This window comes from Oncorhynchus gorbuscha, linkage group LG10 (assembly GCF_021184085.1).
Source record: "Oncorhynchus gorbuscha isolate QuinsamMale2020 ecotype Even-year linkage group LG10, OgorEven_v1.0, whole genome shotgun sequence".
NCBI lineage: Eukaryota > Metazoa > Chordata > Actinopteri > Salmoniformes > Salmonidae > Oncorhynchus > Oncorhynchus gorbuscha.
The window spans coordinates 85,252,796-85,274,833 of NC_060182.1; the positions used below are offsets into that span (position 1 = coordinate 85,252,796).

General features: G+C 42.3%; 1 protein-coding gene across 1 annotated transcript; it reads right to left on the bottom strand.

The window, feature by feature from the left end:
* Window positions 1-550: 550 nt before the first annotated feature.
* LOC124045334 (gamma-aminobutyric acid receptor subunit rho-2-like) lies at window positions 551-21,268 on the bottom strand. The gene is made up of 9 exons (XM_046364634.1): window positions 20,868-21,268; window positions 19,002-19,108; window positions 6,497-6,564; window positions 4,546-4,769; window positions 3,440-3,522; window positions 2,957-3,097; window positions 2,566-2,718; window positions 2,034-2,254; window positions 551-1,723 (listed from the first exon to the last, which is right to left on the bottom strand). The coding sequence occupies exons 1-9, from the start codon at window positions 21,026-21,028 to the stop codon at window positions 1,373-1,375; spliced, it is 1,509 nt and encodes a 502-aa protein (XP_046220590.1). The 5' UTR covers window positions 21,029-21,268; the 3' UTR covers window positions 551-1,372.
* Window positions 21,269-22,038: the final 770 nt, after the last annotated feature.

Here is a 22,038-nt window from a genome sequence, read left to right on the forward strand (position 1 = left end):
GGACTGAGGAATATTTATATCTGAAATAAAGCCCTTTTGTGGAGAAAAACTCCTTCTGATTAACTGGGCCTGGCTCCCCAGGGGGTGTGCCTATGCCCTCCCAGGCCCACCCATGGCTGTGCCCCTGCCCAGTCATGTGAAATCCATAGATTTGGATATAAGAAATTAATTTCAATTGGTTGATTTCTGTAACTCAGCAAAATTATTGAAATTGTTGCATGTTTCATTTATATATTTTTCAGTATAGATCAGTCTCATATAGGCCAGTGCCGCAGCCAAAAGTCCATATCCTAAATATTAGCCATTAGTACCAAATGTCCACGTCAACACCAACTGCAGCCTCTCTTGTCCTTGATGAGTGTGTTAAACACATTCATTTGATGAACATAGGATGCATCCCAAATGGCACCCTATTTCCTAGATAGTGCACTACAATTGACCAGGGCCAATACTGCGCCTAAACATTAGACCCTACGCTCCTAAACAGTAGATCCTAAGCTCCTAAACATTAGACCCTACGCTCCTAAACAGTAGATCCTACGCTCCTAAACAGTAGACCCTACGCTCCTAAACAGTAGATCCTACGCTCCTAAACAGTAGACCCTACGCTCCAATACAGTAGATCCTACGCCCCTAAACAGTAGATCCTACGCTCCTAAACAGTAGATTCTACGCTCCTAAACAGTAGATCCTACGCTCCTAAACAGTAGACCCTACGCTCCTAAACAGTAGATCCTATGCTCCTAAACAGTAGATCCTACGCTCCTAAACAGTAGATCCTACGCTCCTAAACAGTAGACCCTACGCTCCAATACAGTAGATCCTACGCCCCTAAACAGTAGATCCTACACTCCTAAACAGTAGATCCTACGCTCCTAAACAGTAGACCCTACGCTCCAATACAGTAGATCCTACGCCCCTAAACAGTAGATCCTACGCTCCTAAACAGTAGATCCTACGCTCCTAAACAGTAGATCCTACGCTCCTAAACAGTAGACCCTACGCTCCTATACAGTAGATCCTACGCCCCTATACAGTAGATCCACGCCCCTAAACAGTAGATCCTACGCTCCTAAACAGTAGACCCTACGCTCCTAAACTAGAGACCCTATGCTCCTAAACAGTAGATCCTACGCTCCTAAACAGTAGATCCTACGCTCCTAAACAGTAGACCCTACGCTCCTAAACAGTAGATCCTACTCTCCTAAACAGTAGATCCTACGCTCCTAAACATTAGACCCTACGCTCCTAAACAGTAGACCCTACGCTCCTAAACAGTAGATCCTACTCTCCTAAACATTAGACCCTACGCTCCTAAACAGTAGACCCTACACTCCTAAACTGTAGATCCTACACTCCTATACAGTAGACCCTACGCTCCTAAACAGTATGAACACCAGTAGATTATGTTGAATAGGATATAGGAGCCAGGGAATAACATCCTGGAGTACTTGTCGATGGTGTGTGTATTCTGGATAATATTGAGGGCCCTGATGCCTTTCTTCTTGGTTGTCGTTGACTCGCTGCTTGCAGACAGGTGGACCACTGTGTGTTCTCCAGGAGGCTGCTTCTCAGTCATCATGTCGCGGGGCATATCCATGTCCTCCTCGGGCCCCATAGTTCCTGAGGTGTAGCCGGCCAGGCTGTTAGTGTCCGCCTCGCTGTAGGTCCCGTCTAATAGCATGGTCCTGGTCTGGGACATGCCACAGGTGCAGGGTAGCGACTGCAGGTCAAGAGAGAAGGTGAGAACGACAGAGGTCGTGCCAGGGAAAATGGAACTAAACTAACTTGAGATGCAAGCCTGTAATTTGAACTTTTGAATTCATGTCAATGAGAGATTTGACCAAAAATGAATGTGTTGGCATACGTTAGATTTGGCCATAGAAGAGACAAGGAAGTATAACGCGTCAGAAGTGTCTGGTAATCCAACCAAACTGCATGAAATGAAGAGCAAACTGTATTCTCAAGAGATATTGCGATTTTGTCTTGGAAAAAGGTTTTAGACACACAGTACTGTGGTAGCATTATATTACCTGTGACCTGGCCCTTTCCCTCATCTCGTCTCTCATCTTGCGTTCCCTGCGGTCCTGTGCAGTGGACAGGTAGTTGACAGCAGCGTACTCCAGGACAGACAGGAAGACAAACACGAAGCTGACCCACAGGTAGATGTCCACTGCTTTGATGTAGGATACTCTGGGCATGGAGGCGTTGACTCCAGTGATGATGGTGGACATGGTGAGCACTGTAGTGATACCTGCAGGGAACAGGAGAAGGAAATAACAAGAGTTCAAGACTGCTCTCTTCTGTATTCTTTTCCAAGAAGACAGTCAGACCCCGTCGTAGAATCAAACTATCTTTAAATATGTTTACTTTCATCATCCGCCAGCACTTTAAAAAGGTCTGACAGAGATGGCTTTATTGTTCCAACCTCTGAAATACACTGTAATAACTGAAAAACGACAGAAAGCCTGACATCTGGCAATGAGGGGATAAAGCAGCACTAGAAACAGCATTAACTGTACCACTTCTGAATATTGATCTTCCATAGTAGCGCTAGCATCTTACCCAGGGAGACACGAGCTGGGACGGCCCTGCGGTCGATCCAGAAGGACACCCAAGACAGCATAACCATGAGGGTAGCCGGGAAGTAGGTCTGAAGCAGGAAGAAGAAGATGTGTCTCCGCAGGGTGAAGTTGATGTACAGACGGTTGTACCAGCCTGTACATGAGGAGGAACACAATGTGTAGGTATGGATCAATAATAATATCACTGGTAGGGTTGAAAAATGCTGGTAACTTTCCAAAAATTCCCAGCTTTTTCAGAAATTTTGGTTGAAGGCTTCCAGGTTTTCTGTTTATTCCAACCAAGGATTTCTGGAAAACCAGAGAATTTTTGCAAAGTTACCAGATTTCTTTCTGGGAATGTGTGATTCTCACATGGCTATGGTGATTATTACCAGTACTGCTGTAGAAGGCCAGCCGAGATGTGGTGTGGAACTTCTGGATGAGGAACTGAGACAAGGAGATACGGTCATCCGTACTCAAGGACTCATCCCCACTCTTCCAGTACAGCATCAGGTCCTCATCCGTATATGCATCTGGGGGGCAACAACCAACGTTAGAGATCAAAGTGGTACCTGTGTGGGCCAGTGGTAACAACCCCAGCAGGAAACACACATGTACTGTATAAACCAATGGTCCTGAGTTCAATCCCTGTCTTTTTGACATCCCCCACTGGTTGAATCAATGAAATTGACATCTGTGGGTCTCTACTCTTTGCCTGTCTACTCATCTAATTATTCAAAGCTTAAAAACATTTAGATATTCTCAATAATACTGTTCTGTTTGTGTATACTGTAGACAAAAAAATACTAAATAGTATGCCCTGACATATTTTCTAAAGGTCAATGAAGATGTTCAGTGAAAGTGAGCCTACTCACAGCTCTCTAGCTCCAGGGAGCAGGACTGTGTGTCCAAAGGGAAGCGGCTGAAGTCCATGTTACAGGCTGCTGTCACTGTCACCCTGTACAGTAAGGACAACACAGATCCATGATGTGACTGCGACAACTTTACGATTCCTCCACGAGCCTTTACAACACATAACATTACGTTCTTGTAGATATTATAGGCTCTTTTTGCCTTCTGAAATAAATAAATAGCATCAAAGAACTTGGAAAATGTCTTTTTTTTGGAGTGCGGTCTCGCTACACTGAATCACATGTTCACAACACCAAATACATTTGGTCCATTATGTTGTCCTTGCTGTTCCACACACACCAATTCAAAACTTCCAACACTGACTATAACTGTATGTAGTAGACGATGTGAAAAAACAAGGCCACTGTCATGAATAACAATGAGCATGTTCTCAAGCCATTAAAACACCATTTGTGCATATATTGTCTGGTGAATGACTTTGAGCAGCATAAAAGACCAAACTATCTGGCATGAAACAACAACTTAGTAGTACCTTCACATTTTGGCCTAGTTTTCAAAAACAGATAAAATAATGTAATAAAAAAACATCACCAGCCAGAAGCACATTTCTAATTTTAACTAACAACAGGAGCAAAATGCAAATGTATCTTCTTGTCTAGGCGTCAACATACCTACATCCTGCACAGAAGCATGTTATGTTTAGTATAAAAAGTTAGGATACTATTAATATTCCAAACTGAATACATTTAAAATTCTTAAGTCAACAGCTCAGTACATCATTCCAAGTATTGACAATATCAGCAGTCAATCACTTTGGAGCAGCTTGTGTAGGTTTTTGTTTCAGCCCAGCACTAGCACCAGTCAATTTAGAAAGTTAATTGAAATCTGAATGGATCCCAACCCTGCATGACAAGGAATGACCTGCACAATGTCCCCAGTAAGGTTGCAAAAATGCCTAGATTTTCCAGAAATCCTGGTTGGAGGATTATGGATTTCCTGCTACCTCTGATTCGGGGAATCTTCCAACCAGGATTTCTTGAAAACAAGGGAATTTTGGAAAAGTGACTGGAATTTTGCAACCCTAGTCCCCAAAGCACTCCAGCTCCACCTCAGGCTGTACAGAACGTGTCCGTCGGGAAAGACCCTGAGCATGATGTTGACTGTGGTGGTGTCATGGATGAAGGATCTCTTGGAGTGGACGAAGAACACATCGGGCACCCAGATCTTCTTGACCAGACGCCCGTCAAAGGTCATGCTCTTATTGGTGGAGCTGGTGAAGGACAGACGCTCGTCCTTCCAATAGTGTCTCAGGTACAGGGTCATGGTGAAGTCCTATTGGAGGAGAGGAGAGGAAGGGAAGGGTTTAATGTCTAACTAACGTGTGGATGACCAGAAAATGGAAACAGGACAGTAACTATACTCAGTGAATCATCATACTCTAGGATAGTAACTATACTCAGTGAATCATCATACTCTAGGATAGTAACTATGCCCAGTGAATCATCATACTCTAGGATAGTAACTATGCCCAGTGAATCATCATACTCTAGGATAGTAACTATACTCAGTGAATCATCATACTCTAGGATAGTAACTATGCCCAGTGAATCATCATACTCTAGGATAGTAACTACACCCAGTGAATCATCATACTCTAGGATAGTAACTACACCCAGTGAATCATCATACTCTAGGATAGTAACTATGTACAGTGAATCATCATACTCTAGGATAGTAACTATGCCCAGTGAATCATCATACTCTAGGATAGTAACTATGCCCAGTGAATCATCATACTCTAGGATAGTAACTATGCCCAGTGAATCATCATACTCTAGGATAGTAACTATGTCCAGTGAATCATCATACTCTAGGATAGTAACTACACCCAGTGAATCATCATACTCTAGGATAGTAACTACACCCAGTGAATCATCATACTCTAGGATAGTAACTATGCCCAGTGAATCATCATACTCTAGGATAGTAACTATGTCCAGTGAATCATCATACTCTAGGATAGTAACTATGCCCAGTGAATCATCATACTCTAGGATAGTAACTATGTCCAGTGAATCATCATACTCAAGCATAGTAACTATGCTGCTGAGGACATTTGTGGTTGAGTTATCCAATGAGTGAATTATACCCAGAAAATAAAGCTATGACATTGCAAAAAGTACTATATTATATAAATGCAAGTCTTAAACCCAGCTGTCAGAGCTTACAGAACTTTGGGTTCAAATCCTGTTGGGGCTGAAATTAAGTGTAGGCTGAAAGTCAACGGACAGAGCAGATAAGTTCAGATCAGTGTCTTTGATTTCTCTGCAACCTCTCACACCTCTGGGGTTGAGCTCTACTACAAAGAAACTGAAACCTCCTCCTTCTCCTCCTCCTCCTCCACTTATGCCTCCTCCTCCTCTGCCTCTTCCTCCTCCTCCTCCCCCTCCCCTTATGCCTCCTCCTCCTCCACTTACGCCTCCTCCTCCTCCCCTCTTACTACCCCATCTCCTCCTCCTCCACTTACGCCTCCTCCTTTGGTCCCCTCCTCCCCTCCTCCACCCCCTCCTACTACCCCTCCTCCTCCTTCTCCTCCACTTACGCCTCCTCCTCTGCCTCCTCCTCCCCACCTCTACCCACTCCTAATACCCCTCCCACTCCACTTACGCCTCCTCCTCCTCTGCCTCCTCTTACTCCTCCTCCCATTACGCCTTCTCCTCCTCAACTTACACCTCTTCCTCCACACAACCACCCCCTCCTACTACCCCTCCTCCTCCTCTTCCTCTCACCCCCTCTTTCAGCCCACTCTCATTATATAATAATAGCAACAGTTGGGAGTACCCATCATTATGATGCCCATCTGCATGGTCAATAACGACTATCAATATGTTACAGTCTGTTAGGTCTCAAGGGATTTAGCTAGCACAAAAATACTCCAACAAACCGTGTCAATTTGGATACAGGAACTAATGACTTAAATGTTAATGATGTGGTGATTTTACTCTCACATAATTTCCACAATGCGGAGTTGAAGCTGAAATTGGGTAGCTTCAACCTACCATGTCTACTTCTGAGATGCTATCCAGGCTCTCCACCTGTACGTCCACCCCGACTGGGATAGCAGGGCCTGGGAAACAAAAAGAAAGAAACCAGAGAAAAAATGATTTGAACAAACTACAGCATATTAATATACAACATACAGAAACACGTATGAAGACTATGGGACAAAAAGTGTTGGTTTTAACAATGAACAAGCATTTTGATCCACTTCCAATGTTCTCCAAGTTGCTATATTTCCTCTTCTCTTCAGTTAGCTCCTCAATTCATGCACCTTGGTTTTGGAGCGAGGTAGCGTCTGTGTTCATTTTGCTTTAAACAAACTAAAGTATGCCAGTATCAGGTGGCTCATAGACGGTGACACCTAGTTACAGCTTCTGTACCATATTTAAAGTATCAGGTGGCTCATAGACTGCGACACCTAGTTACAGCGGATGTACCGTATTTCCTTACAGGCAAATAAGTCAATGATTCAGCTTTGAACTTTACAGCGAAATTGTTGCTCGGCAATGACTCACTCGTCAAAACCTGACTCAAGTCTAGTACTGTAGACTTAAAGGGAGCGGAAACGATAGGGTTTAGAACCAATTCAGCAGTTCAGGGGCAGAGGAGCAAAGAATCAAGCCCACATTACGCAACTGCACTCTGACAACAAAAACTAGGCCAAGTTCTGGAAAAGCCTCTGTCTTCTCTGCCTTTCCATGTAATAACTGGACTTGCAGTATCCCTGTTACGCCCACAGGGGCCACCAGTAAGTACATTTTAAATCTGTGTAATTCAAAGGAGGACCATACGAGACCCACAGGGCCATATTCAATATTCATCAATGTTGCACTTCCACCTTAGACTTACCCCACACCAGCTTGTCGCCAGTGTTTAATGATAATGTGAGCTCTAGTATTATGGTGTTTCTATCAGGAGTGTGACACTAAAGACTTGTGGCAAGCAGAATGCTTTGTAAGTAAGGGTTCAAGTTCACAGTTAGCCATTGTTATGTAAATACAATCTGAAAAGTATCAGTGGCTCTAAATCAGAGCAGGTCCGTTGGAACCGTGGCCCAGTGAGACATGGGGTGCTGGCCCGCATAGATGGAAGCAGAAAAGTCTGAGCCTTTTGGGTAGAACAATGGGGTAAAATCTCAGATGGAAACTTGGCACAAGCGTCTCAGAGTAGGAGTGGTGATCTAGGATCAGTTTTGTTTTTTTATACATATATATTTTAAAAAATGAATGGACTGGGGGGTGCTAATCCTAGATCAGCACTCCTACTCTGAGACGCTTTAGAAATACGAGCCCAGGATGAAGACCATAGGTTACAGCACACAGTGAATGACATCTGGACTCACTTCTCTGACCCGATGCAACACGGTACGTTTCAGACAACCTACGACCTCCTGAAAATGAGTATAATATTAATCAGACCACTTCACATTGCCAGTCTGGCGCAGTATGTATAACACATACTGTCACGCAGCAGCAAATACTGTCCTGCATACCTCTATGTCATACACTTTATGTATCAATACAGTCTGTAATCTGATGAGATTAGAGGAGACGATAAATGCCAGATTAGAGTCAGTGCCTCCAAAGCCATTGAGACAGCAGCAGAGGAGGGGTCTTCATGACACTTTGGGATTACTAAAATGATAAAGGAATTATCACTGTCTGCATCTGAAATAGATTAGAGTCAGTGCCTCCAAAGCCATTGAGACAGCAGCAGAGGAGGGGTCTTCATGACACTTTGGGATTACTAAAATGATAAAGGAATTATCACTGTCTGCATCTGAAATAGATTAGAGTCAGTGCCTCCAAAGCCATTGAGACAGCAGCAGAGGAGGGGTCTTCATGACACTTTGGGATTACTAAAATGATAAAGGAATTATCACTGTCTGCATCTGAAATAGCACCATATTTTATAGTGTAGTGTTTTGACCACAGCCATTGGAATAGGGTGACATTTGGGATCTAAACATACACTGTCTGTGAGAGGCAGAGGGGTACAAGCCCTAAATATTATCTGGATAGAATAGCATCTACTGATGTATGGAGACAGATTCACTGCAGCGAAGACATCATTACAGAAAATACAAATTATAGCTGACATTTCAGAAGAGGTTGTAAATGTGGATTTGCCTGCCAGATGCTTTTAGATTTTATGTGGTTCAAAATCACTTAATGAGGAACGTATTCCAAGTTCTTAATGAGGAACGTATTCCAAGTGTTTTGCTTCTGAATCCGTCTTCTTCATCAATCAGAGTATATGGGCTGAGAATGAGCATCCCAAATGGCACCCTATTCCCTTTATAGTGCACTACTTTTGACCAGGGCTCATAGGACTCTGGTCAAAAGTAGTGTACTATTTAGGGAATAGGGTGCCATTTGGGAATTACGGAGAAGTGCCTCTCTTTCCCCTAATAGATGCATGGTTATTAGCTTGTCTGTGGAAGCAATTATAGAACAAACCAGCTTTGCCACTACATGTGATATGATGTACATGATGCAACTTACTATTTGTGTTTGCATCACTGGGTGAAATAAAGGCTTTCGTTAATTGGGATAACTAGCACAGACAATACTGTAACTAACCTAAGTGCTACATCCTCACTCTAAATGACATCTATTAACATCATGTGGACACATAACTATAGCCAGAGGAAAGATCTAGAACTGGAGTTGCATGGTTGTTTCACTCTGCCATAGATAGTACTGTATATTACTCAGCAACACATCCTACAACCTGTTGGTTATTTGTTTACATGTATGTACATATCTCTCCTGGGGAATCTGTGATCGGGATAGACCCACATTCATATGACTCTGTGTTGGGTAAACCATGCTGGTACAATGTATGTACATATCTCTCCTGGAGAATCTGTGATCGGGATAGACCCACATTCATATGACTCTGTGTTGGGTAAACCATGCTGGTACAATGTATGTACATATCTCTCCTGGAGAATCTGTGATCGGGATAGACCCACATTCATATGACTCTGTGTTGGGTAAACCATGCTGGTACAATGTATGTACATATCTCTCCTGGAGAATCTGTGATCGGGATAGACCCACATTCATATGACTCTGTGTTGGGTAAAACATGCTGGTACAATGTATGTACATATCTCTCCTGGAGAATCTGTGATCGGGATAGACCCACATTCATATGACTCTGTGTTGGGTAAAACATGCTGGTACAATGTATGTACATATCTCTCCTGGAGAATCTGTGATCGGGATAGACCCACATTCATATGACTCTGTGTTGGGTAAACCATGCTGGTACAATGTATGTACATATCTCTCCTGGAGAATCTGTGATCGGGATAGACCCACATTCATATGACTCTGTGTTGGGTAAACCATGCTGGTACTATGTTGGAATAAACCCCCCACTCTCCACTGGGCAAACCTTTTCATTTCCCTATGGTTTTTAACTCAGTGTGTGTATATCAGGCTTATGGATATCAGATAATCCCCCCCCCCCGCCACACACACACAGTTAGCCAATCTGCATCCTTTCACTCTAACCTTGGTTCGATTTGCCCTAAATTTGTCCCAGTTCTGACATTTGGACTAAAAGAGACCCAGGAGATCAATAGTTTCTGACTGTTTCTGCAAAGTAGTCATCAATACAATGTTCTCTTTTTACAACTTGAGATAAATACATTAACAGCATGGTGATGGCTGGTACATTGAATATCTATTTCAAAACAAACATGTTGATTTGGAGTTACAGTATGTAAAAAATAATGCTAATATCGATACCATGACTTGACTGGGATGTGTGGGATTTCAAAATGTCAAAAGTTTAAAAGGATTTGAACAGTCCATTTCATTGTTGTTTAGAGTTACATTATAATAAAACTCTATAGACAAATGTATTGATTTGATTCATCTTTATGCATTACTTACTATAAATAATCATTGCAAAAAGTGGTCATTTTAAGGAGAGTGTTACCATTCCCCTTTAAGTATGTATGGAGCCTTAGTTGAAAAAGCAAAAGCACTCCTTTGGTAGTGAAAGTTAAAAACATTTACTGTGTTGGTGACATCTCAACTCATTGAACTAAGTGGCGACTGTAATAGTGCAGCAGTCTAGACACTCTTATCAGGAGTATTACACTGTTTACACCAGGGCTCTACATTGTGTACAGACAGAAGTTGTCTGGAGTCAATTTGCATTAAAGGATGATATGAATGATTTAATAGTAGGCCGATGAATTAATGAAAAACTCATAATATTGACACTCCAACTCCACATCAGAAACGTGGCGGCATATTACACATAAAATGTCTTTAAAGGAAATCAACTGAGGGTAAAAAGACCTCCTGGAGTGACTAAATAAAAAATGCACTGATGCAAACCCCATACACTTCTGTCCAAGGACCTCATGTTGCCATCTTTTAGTGCTTTGTGGAACAAAGTTTGGGTGAAATAGGCCTACAGACATGGGGTCTCACTTGAAAAAAAGAAAACATTTGCAAACTGGTAATGTCTTGAGGCTACATCCCATACGGTACTCTATTCCTAAGCAGTGCACTATGTAGAAAATAAGATGCCATTTGGAATTCAGAAAAAGTCTCAATTTAAATATATTTATCACCCCAACAATGTTGTTCATTAAGACGATGTCACCACTAGTGTTATGTATGTTACAGTAATACTTATACTCATTACTGTCTGTACTGTATGTCTTAGTACAACTCAGTACTGTCCATACTGTAAATCTTAGTACTTCTCATTACTGTCTGTACTGTAAATCTCAGTACTACTCAGTACTTTTAACTGTGTCCTTTAAACTGAGCTAGGCTTGTAGCCCATTTCGTCTGTTTGTTGGGAAAGAGAGTTATGGATGGTTAACAGCTGTCGGCAGAAGTCCCTGGTGCATCATGTGCTAATCCACGCGGTCAGCAGGAGAAACCCCTGCCATCTTAATCTGGTCATGATCGTTAGCATTTCCGGCAAGAGCTGGATTTACGAATGGGCACGAAGTGCATGTGCCCCGGGGCTCCGACCTAAATATATATATATATATTATTTTTTTGGGTGAGGGCCATCTGTAAGTCTCAATTCTAGACATGGCAAAATGTGCAGAATTGCAGGAAATTAGCTTTGAATCTGCAAAATGTTATCTTAGCCTCATAACAAAATGTGTAGAATGGGATGATAAACTTCACATTTTTCCCTCTGCCCCAAATCCAGTCATGTTTCCGGCTAGGCTAGGCTAAGCTAAACTAAGGCTAGCAGCTAGCTACAGCGGGCAATACCAATCTAGATGCTATGGGTAGGCTAGGCTAAGGCGTCAGCATGCTTCAGTTCGGCTGGTGCTCGCATACTTCCTTAAAAGACATTTGCTTGAAGAATTAGAAAAAAGCGGCAATTGTACAGTTTGTCCATCTTGAGACACCATAGACAGAATAGTCTGAATGAATCTAAAATAACTCAAGGAGATCTTAGTCGCTCAATTTGACATCTAACTAAGAGGTTTAGCAGGTGGAGGATGGGTTAATAAAAAATAAATACTAATAATAACAATAATGTTTGGTGCAGTATTTTTCAATGAAATACTGAAAACATGTAATCTTTCGTTGAATGACAACCAAGACTATTTTAAAGAATCCCTACTGTTGACCAATCACCGATGAAGAGGCGTAGACTTCGGCTACAGACTTCAGCTACTGACTTTGGCTTGCCTTGAGAAAAAAAATGTGTGTGCCCGAACAGCCCCCCCCCAAAAAAAACTTACCGAAGTATAAAATGAACAAAAATGTCACAAAATGTAATCATAATATATGCACAAACTCTTCTGAACTATTTCAGCTGGGAAGCATGCGAACGCCTTAAGGCTATAGCAGCCACTGCAGAGCTATTTTACTGGACAGTTCTTTCTCAATTTCTTCCTTCAAAGACTCAATCATGGACACTCTTACTGACAGTTGTGGCTGCTTTGCGTGATGTATTGTTGTCTCTACCTTCTTACCCTTTGTGCTGTTGTCTGTGCCCAACAATGTTTGCACCACGTTTTGTACTGCTACCGTGTTGTACTGCTACCATATTGTACTGCTGCCATGTTGTGTTGCTACCATGTTATTGTCATGTTGTGTCGCTACCGTCATGTGTTGCTGCCGTGCTATGTTGTTGTCTTAGGAATCTCAGGAGTTGAAGTCATAAACAGCGCTGTGACTCAAACATTGCTAAGAGCTGCTGGCAAACACAGTGACGTTTGAATGAATGTTTACGAGCCTGCTGCTGCCTAACACCGCACAGTCAGACTGCTCTATCAAATATAAAATCATAGACTTAATTATAATGTAATTATTAATTATAATTATAATAATATTGATTGTTTTTTATAAGATAAGTTTAATGCTAGCTAGCAACTTTCCTTGGCTCCTTGCTGCACTCGCGTAACAGGTGGTCAGCCTGCCACACATTTTCCTCGTGGAATGCAATGTAATCGGCGTCCAAAATGCTGATTACCGATTGTTATGAAAACTTGAAATCGGCCCTAATTAATCGGCCATGCCGGTCGACCTCTAACACACAGACAGACAGACGGACGGACGGACACAAAAACACAAATACACACACACATAAAACAGTACACACATACACGGGAGAGCACGCCACTTGGTTGGTTCAGGATTATGTTAGCGACCACTACTGTTCATGACACTTCTCAGTTGGCAGATTCATGAATGTCACAGCAGAGCATAGCCATATTCCAGCCATAGAGAAGTAATGTCTCTGTGTACACAGTGGCAAAAGTGTTTACAATGTGTTGGCCTCTCCTCTTCTCTCCTCTCCCTTCCTCTTCACTCCCTTCCTCTCCACTCCCTTCCTCTCCTCATCTCTCTCTTCCTCTCCTCTCCTCTCATCTCCTCTCATCTCCTTCCTCTCCTCTCCTCTCATCTCCTTCCTCTCCTCTCATCTCCCTTCCTCTCCTCATCTCTCTCTTCCTCTCCTCTCCTCTCATCTCCTTCCTCTCCTCTCATCTCCTTCCTCTCCTCTCATCTCCCTTCCTCTCCTCATCTATCTCTTCCTCTCCTCTTCTCTCTCTCTCTTTTTCCTTTCCCTTCCTCTCCACTCCCTTCATCTCCTCTCCTCGCCTCTTCTCTTCTCTCCCTTTCTATTCTCTTTCTCTCCTCTCCTCTCCTCTCATCTTCCTTCCTCTCCTCTCATCTCCCTTCCTCTTCTCTTCTCTCCCTTCCTCTCCTCTCATCTCCTCTCCTCTCCACTCCTCGGCTGTGAGAGGGAACTTCACTGTGTGATTTATTGTGGTGGTTAAAAAGTAGAGTGAACCTCACTGTTGACCTTGTGGACTGAGATAAATCCTTAATTCCACTAAACCAGCACATTTCTGAAAAGCATGCATACTGTGGCTTCACTTAACATCCAGTACCCATTATCATGTGAATGGTGCACAGTGCTCTCTCTCTCTCTATCTCTCTCTCTCTCTCTACATCTCCATGCATCACATGGTACCAGACTACTCCCCTTTTCATGGATAAGCAAGATTAATGCATTAACTCACTATTTTACCCAGGATTAATAGCAATGAATCCATCCTACCAATGCACTAGATTAGACCTTTCACTTTTGTCAGATGAAACACCTGAAATGTCAAACTATATGACTATACAGTCTAAGGGTAGGAGGGTAACAGTTTCATAATGTAAGCCTAATAACTGTATGGGTCCCAAGACATGCACACATTAGCCTTAAACTTCCCACAGACTTTTAAAATGCAAGGAGAGGGGCTAAAATAAGCCAAGCATGTACAGGGAAAATCTCCTTTACTGGGTCATTTGCATGCAGAAAGTTACAAACCACTAGATCCTCTGTACTAGTCCTGTGTAACTCCACCGGCGTGTTTCTCTTGAAGGAGAGGAGAGGAGGATACTGTATCCTTGTGTGTATGTGTGTGTGTGTGTGTGTGTGTGTGTGTGTGTGTGTGTGTGTGTGTGTGTGTGTGTGTGTGTGTGTGTGTGTGTGTGTGTGTGTGTGTGTGTGTGTGTGTGTGTGTGTGTGTGTGTGTGTGTGTGTGTGTGTGTGTGTGTGTGTGTGTGTGTGTGTGTGTGTGTGTGTGTGTGTGTGTGTGTGACCCCCTGCTGATCGATGTGCCACACATTCGTTCCCCTGCAGTAATGATCCCTGTCACATTCGAGGAGAGGAGACAAGCCCCTCTACACCCCCCAAAACAGAAACTTTCATCAGATCGGCTCCAAACAAGAAACAAGTTGAGAAGATAACATCAAAAGGAAAGAAGACTTGCGCATGCTCTTTCTTTCTGTCCTCTCTTTTCTCTCGTTTTCAAATGCAGCATCTCCAAACATCGTTAAAAAAGCTGTCTTTGTCACAAAGAAAACAATCCTAAAGTTTGGGGTGGTAGATTTCTCGGCTGCGACGAACGAAGCAAACTTTTATGTGCTTCAACACAAAGACTAGCCCTGAGCAACAGTCTCATCTGAACACATCCAATAATACAAGTCTACTGCTTAGATTTCAAAGACTCAAAGCACTAAGAAATACTCTCTAAATTCACTTACAGTTTGAGCAGGAAATCCATGAAGTATCTCATGAACTGTTCTCAACACGCTACTGCACAAAGAACATGAGGAGTCAAGTTCGTAGGCTATAACAAGCTAAAGTTTACAGTATGTGCCAACTTAGTAGACAGCTTGAAAAATTCCTTTTCAGATGCTTTAGAGTGGGGTAGCTGGATGTCAGAAATGTATTTATTCGGAGGTAACCGAAAAAGAAGCTTAAAACCATAGAATTAAAATAGAGTAGAATAGGATAGAATCAGTGCACCCGTTATGGCATCATTGACTTGAATGGGAATGTCCGCTCTACTTACTCTAAATCTATGCTTAAAACTCAGGTCCAAGACAGCAAATCTAATTGATTACGCAACTACTGTATAATTATATTTATGGCAAAGTATTTATAGGTTCCAGACAGTAAGAACCTAACTTTGTGCTTTAAATTGGCATATACAGTTGAAGTCGGAAGTTTAAATACACTTACCCTAGGTTGGAGTCAAAAAAACTTGTTTTTCAACCACTCCACAAATTTCTTGTTAACAAACTATAGTTTTGGCAATTCGGTTAGGACATCTACTGTGTGCATGACACAAGTAATTTTCCAACAATTGTTGACAGACAGATTATTTCACTTATAATTCACTGTATCACAATTCCAGAGGGTCAGAAGTTTACATACAGTAAGTTGACTGTGCTTTTAAACAGCTTAATTATGTCATGACTTTAGAAGCTTCTGATAGGCTAATTGACATCATTTGAGTCAATTGGAGGTGTACCTGTGGATGTATTTCAAGGCCTACCTTCAAGCTCAGTGCCTCTTTGCTTGACATCATGGGAAAAACAAAATCAGCCAAGACCTCCACAAGTCTGGTTCATGCTTGGGTGTTTCCAAATGCCTGAAGGTACCACGTTCATCTGTACAAACAATAGTACGCAAGTATAAACACCATGGGACCACGCAGCCGTCATACCGCTCAGGAAGGAGACGCGTACTGTCTCCTAGAGATTAACATACTTTGGTGCGAAAAGTGCAAATCAATCTCAGAACAACAGCAATGGACCTTGTGAAGATGCTGGAGGAAACAAGTACAAAAGTATCTATATCCACAGTAAAACAAGTCCTATATCGACATAACCTGAAAGGCCGCTCAGCAAGGAAGAAGCCACTGCTCCAAAACTGCCATTAAAAAGCCAGACAATGGTTTGCAACTGCACATGGAAATAAAGATCATACTTTTCGGGAGAAATGTCCTCTGGTCTGATGAGACAAAAATAGAACTGTTTGGCCATAATGACCATTGTTATGTTTGGAGGAAAAAGGGGGAGGCTTGCAAGCTTAAAAACACCATCCCAACCGTGAAGCATGGGGGTGGCATAATCATGTTCACAAAATAGATGGCTTCATGAGACGGGAAATTACGTGGATATATTGAAGCAACATCTCAAGACATCAGTCAGGAAGTTTAAGCTTGGTCACAAATGGGTCTTCCAAATGGACAATGACCCCAAGCATACTTCCAAAGTTGTGGAAAAATGGCTTAAGGACAACAAAGTCAAGGTATTGGAATGGACATCGCAAAGCCCTGACCTCAATCCTATAGAAAATTTGTGGGCAGAACTGAAAAAGTGTGTGCGAGCAAGGAGGCCTACAAACCTGCGTCAATTACACCAGCTGTCAGGACGAATGGACCAAAATTCACCCAACTTATTGTGGGAAGCTTCTGGAAGGCTACCCGAAATGTTTGACCCAAGTTAATCAATTTAATGGCAATGCTACCAAATACTAATTGAGTGTATGTAAACTTCTGACCCACTGGGAATGTGATGAAAGAAATAAAAGCTGAAATAAATAATTCTCTCTACTATTATTCTGACATTTCACATTCTTAAAATAAAGTGGTGATCCTAACTGACCTAAGACAGGGAATTTTTACTAGGATTAAATGTCAGAATTGTGAAAAACTGAGTTTAAATGTACTTGGCTAAGGTGTATGTTAACTTCAACTAACTATATACCGACTTTATACTATATACCGACTTCTGTATACTTCCGGCCCGTCCTTGGACACTGTGCTATCTAACCTCCAAACAAGCTTCAATGCCATACAACACTCCTTCCGTGGCATCCAACTGCTCTTAAACGCTAGTAAAACCAAATGCATGCTTTTCAACCTTTCGCTGCCTGCACCCGCATGCCCGACTAGCATCACCACCCTGGATGGTTCCGACCTAGAATATGTGGACATCTACAAGTACCGAGGTGTCTGGCTAGACTGTAACCTCTCCTTCCAGACTCATATCAAACATCTCCAATCGAAAATCAAATCTAGAGTCAGCTTTGTATTCCGCAACAAAGCCTCCTTCACTCACGCCGCCAAACTTACCCTAGTAAAACTGACTATCCTACCGATCCTCGACTTCGGCGATGTCATCTACAAAATAGCTTCCACCACTCTACTCAGCAAACTGGATGGAGTTTATCACAGTGCCATCCGTTTTGTTACTAAAGCACCTTATACCACCCACCACTGCGACCTGTATGCTCTAGTCGGCTGGCCCTCGCTACATATTCGTCGCCAGACCCACTGGCTCCAGGTCATCTACAAGTCCATGCTCAGTTCACTTGTCACGATGGCAACACCCACCCGTAGCACGCTCCAGCAGGTGTATCTCACTGATCATCCCTAAAGCCAACACCTCACTTGGCCGCCTTTCGTTCCAGTTCTCTGCTGCCTGTGACTGGAACGAATTGCAAAAATCGCTGAACTATATACAAGGCAATTAGAAATACCAGACAGGCTCATTTTTCTAACTTGATCACTAATAATCTGAATAATTTGACAATTGTCTTCTTGACCATTGATGGCCTGATAAATCCTAACCCCACAAACCTATGTGAACTTTCCTCCACATCTAAATGTGATGAGTTTGCAGCATATTTCAGAGATAAATAACCAACAATAGGCTGGGTGTCAGTCAAGCAAGACAAACACAGATGCCAAACATTTCTCTGTCCTTGTACTCTTGGATTTAAGGTGATGCATTCGACACTGTTGACCATGATGTCCTTCTTGACAGACTGGAGAGGTGGGTTGCACTCTCCGGTAGAGTTCTAAATTGGTTTAGGATATATTTATCCAATCTAGTTTTTAAATCAACCCACGATTGTGCACCCCAATACATGTCAGACATGCTTTTAAGTTATGTACCCAGTAGGTCCCTCAGGTCCTCTGGCACTGGCCTTTTAACTCTCCCAAAGCCTCGGACCAAGAGGCATGGAGAGGCAGCCTTTAGTTACTATACCCCCAGCCTCTGGAGTAGCCTTCCAAGAGATCCTGAGCAGGGCAAAATGGTGGATCATTGGTTTTTTAAATCTTGAAACACCGTTTTAGCTTTGCTTTTCCTTAGTGTGCTTTTTAATCGTTCAGTTGTTATTGTTATTCTTTAGTTTTTTATCCACTTATGTTTGTTTTGTGGTAAATATTTCTTCTTTTTTTTCTTTTTTTCCCCTGCAAAGATCATTTTGTTGCATTCCATGTCTGAAATCTGCTGTATAAATAAAGTTTTATTTTATGTAATTGGAGGATAAGAATTGAGTACATTCTCTCCCTTTACTGAAGGTGTGTAATTCACCTGTCATGCTGGACAGTACTCTGAATGAACTAACAGCTAAACCATTGAAATCAGTAACTAAGTGAACTAACACTATGGAAATGGCATACGTGGCATCACCATTTCACATTCAGCAGATGTTATTATCCAGAGTGACTTAGAGTGAGTGCATTCAACTAAGGTAAGTAAATACTATGAATGGGAATCTAACAGCAGTTCCTGCATGTTGTGTTTTACATGACATCTTACATACAAATGGGGTCCCCCAAAACCATCCAATAAGAGCGTATCTGGTCTCTTCGGCCAGTGTGTGTGTATGCGTGTGTGTGCGCGTGTAAGTGATCCCTACCTCCAAATGCCGGCCTCATGGTAAAATCATGATCATCTACTTTCAGAAGCTGCTCTGTCTTCAGCTTGCGATTCTTGGTCACATCTGGAGGTTTCTTTGTCAAGGAACTGGGAGATGACAAAACAAGACAACACCATATTAATGAATGATGAGTTGATAACTGGTGGAATGATTGACACAAAGGACATTCTAAATGAGCGTTATTGCGAAAGCCATTAGGAATCTGAATGTGTCTGTGTCCTAAATGGGACCCTTTTCCCTAGTGTACTACTTATGAGCATAATGCTCTGGTCGTGCACAAAAGTAGTGCACTATATAGGGAATAGGGTGCTATTTGGGAAGCCTTTGACTCCATTGGGGCGGCAGTGTAGCCTAGTGGTTAGAGCGTTGGACTAGTAACCGGAAGGTTGCAAGTTCAAACCCCCGAGCTGACAAGGTACAAATCTGTCGTTCTGCCCCTGAACAGGCAGTTAACCCACTGTTCCCAGGCCGTCATTGAAAATAAGGATGTGTTCTTAACTGACTTGCCTGGTTAAATAAAGGTAAAATAAATTAAAAAGTAATTAAATGCACTGGTTACAAATGTGCCTATTCTTGTAAAGGGCTCCCTTGCCAAAGAGACCTTGGTCTCTATGGGAACAATAGAACTGCCTAAATAAAGGTTAAATAAAAAATGTAAATATCAAGCACAATCAAAGCTGAATGGGAAATGTTGCTTTTCAATGATAACCAGGGCCAACTCTAGCTTTTTGGGGCCCTAAGTGTTAGTTCCCCCCCTCCCTATTGAGGTGGAGAGAACATTTTTTTATTTTAGAGTTAATTTCCTGCAATTCTACACATTTTGCCATTACTGATTTCATGTGGTATTGGAAGCTCATAGTTCCCAGTGGGAAATTGCACTTGAACGACCCTCCAAATGGGAAACTCCGAGAAAATTATGTTCCTGGAGTAGCTAAGTTCTGGTGTTTAACTACCGACCTTTCACCTTTTCAACCAAAACATGATTACAAATCATTTTTAGACAATTTGAACTTGTCAATATGGAGAATGTAGTTAGTTTGACCATATGTCAATGTTAAGCAAGCGAGCTAACGTTTTATTAGCAATGTGAGCTAGCTTATCAAGCTTCCCAGTGCTTATGTCCTTTATGCCCGGAGCTGGCCCTGATGATAGCAGTAACATGTCATCTGCAGCCCGCTCCCATCTTTGACAGATAGACAAAACGTGCCTGAGGGACGTGGTCATGCTTTGATCGTACTGGAGGCACTGGCAGCCAGCTGCTAACCTGTCATTGATGAGTAGGAACAACAAGTACCTATAGGTTCTACCCTGGCTGTCTTGTGTAAAACTTGAAACGACCACCTTCTGTCTGGGTCATGATGCATTTGTACTGCTTTCTGTCACTCTTTAACCTCATCCTCAAGCTCAATTGCTACCAGATAGAGATCTTTCTCATATATCCCTTATAATGACTGTAGTTATTGAATATTTTTTCCATGTCCAATTCTGTCTGCAGTGCACAATGAATGATTAGGCTATATTAACACTGCATTTTGATTGTCTGCGTGGATCATCACAATCACTATGTTTAGAATCATCATCTTCGTCGCAATGATCATCAACATCTTATTTTTCTACTTCATCATCATCAGCGTTTATCATGATGTTCCAATCTACTGCATCAAGAAAGAGTGATATCAAGTTTTGTGAAATTCAACCTTTGATGAAGAAGAATGTTGTGTACCCCTCAGATGACCAGACACATCATAGCAATGAACCATGTTGACAGACAGACATGGAACAGATCTTGAACCATTGCGCACCAAAAACCCACACCTGGGTGATCAATATTCGGGTACCACTTACGGGCCATGCTTTGTGGTCTCTGGTCCATGCTTTGCCGTCTCCACGGTTTCCGTCCATCTCCGTACTCGGTGTCCAAGCCTACGGCATTCCCCAGTAACGACCAAACAGAAGAGTAAAAACAGCGTTTTAGTCAGATAAGGCATCGTGCCACCGGCAAGCATAAAATTCCACAAGTGAGTCCAAAAGCCCGTTCAGTCCATGACTTGTCCTACAGGTATACGGCTTTGAATACCAACGCATCTTCTCGCTCACGGACAACCAAGCGTTCTGACAGGCATTGCAAAAGGGTTTGATGATGTGTAGGTTGTGTATAAATACGGCTGCTTGGGAATCTATACTCCGAAATATTTCCTCCGATTGTCATTGGTTAGCAACTGCACAGTTGTTTCGATGCGCGCAGCAGTCGGTCGCAACCACACTGTTGGTCATTGTAGCAGACGCAGACTCACAGCAAGCACACATGCAGGCATGGAGCACCGTGTCTACACTACTGGCATGTTAAACATGCTTGATGAAACCATGTATGAGTATGTAGTGTAACCTCAAAATAACACCAAAGTAGCCTAGAGCACAGAGGAGGCGCAGAGATTGTCCTACGACTAATCCAGCCTGGTCTCATAGACTAGATGTAACATAGTAAATCTAATTCCGGGATAGACAAATTAGTATGCTATCAAGTCAAATGTATTGGTCATATACACTTGTTTAGCAGATGTTATTGCGGGAGTAGCGAAATGCTTGTAAGTGAAGTATATGATATTTGGTATGGCTACATAAGAAAGAAGGTTACTTATGCCAAAAGGAAAGGGTGGTTGGTTAGGGTGGATGGGTCGGGTGGTTGGTTAGGGTGGATGGGTAGGCGTATAACATGAATGTCTAGCAGGTGTTCTAGTGTTCAAATCTCATCACAGACAACTTTAGCAACTTTTCAACTGCTTACTACTTTTAGCTACTTAGCATGTTAGCTAACCCAAACCTTAACCCTTAACCTAAACCCCTACCCTAGCTAACATTAGCGTTAGACAGCTGGCCACAAATTGAAATTCATAACATATCATACGAAATGAAAGATGAACATCCACAAATGAATACATTCCATATGGAAGGTAACATATCATACTAAATGATGGAGGCTCATGGAAGGAGCTATAGGAGGACGGGCTCATTGAAA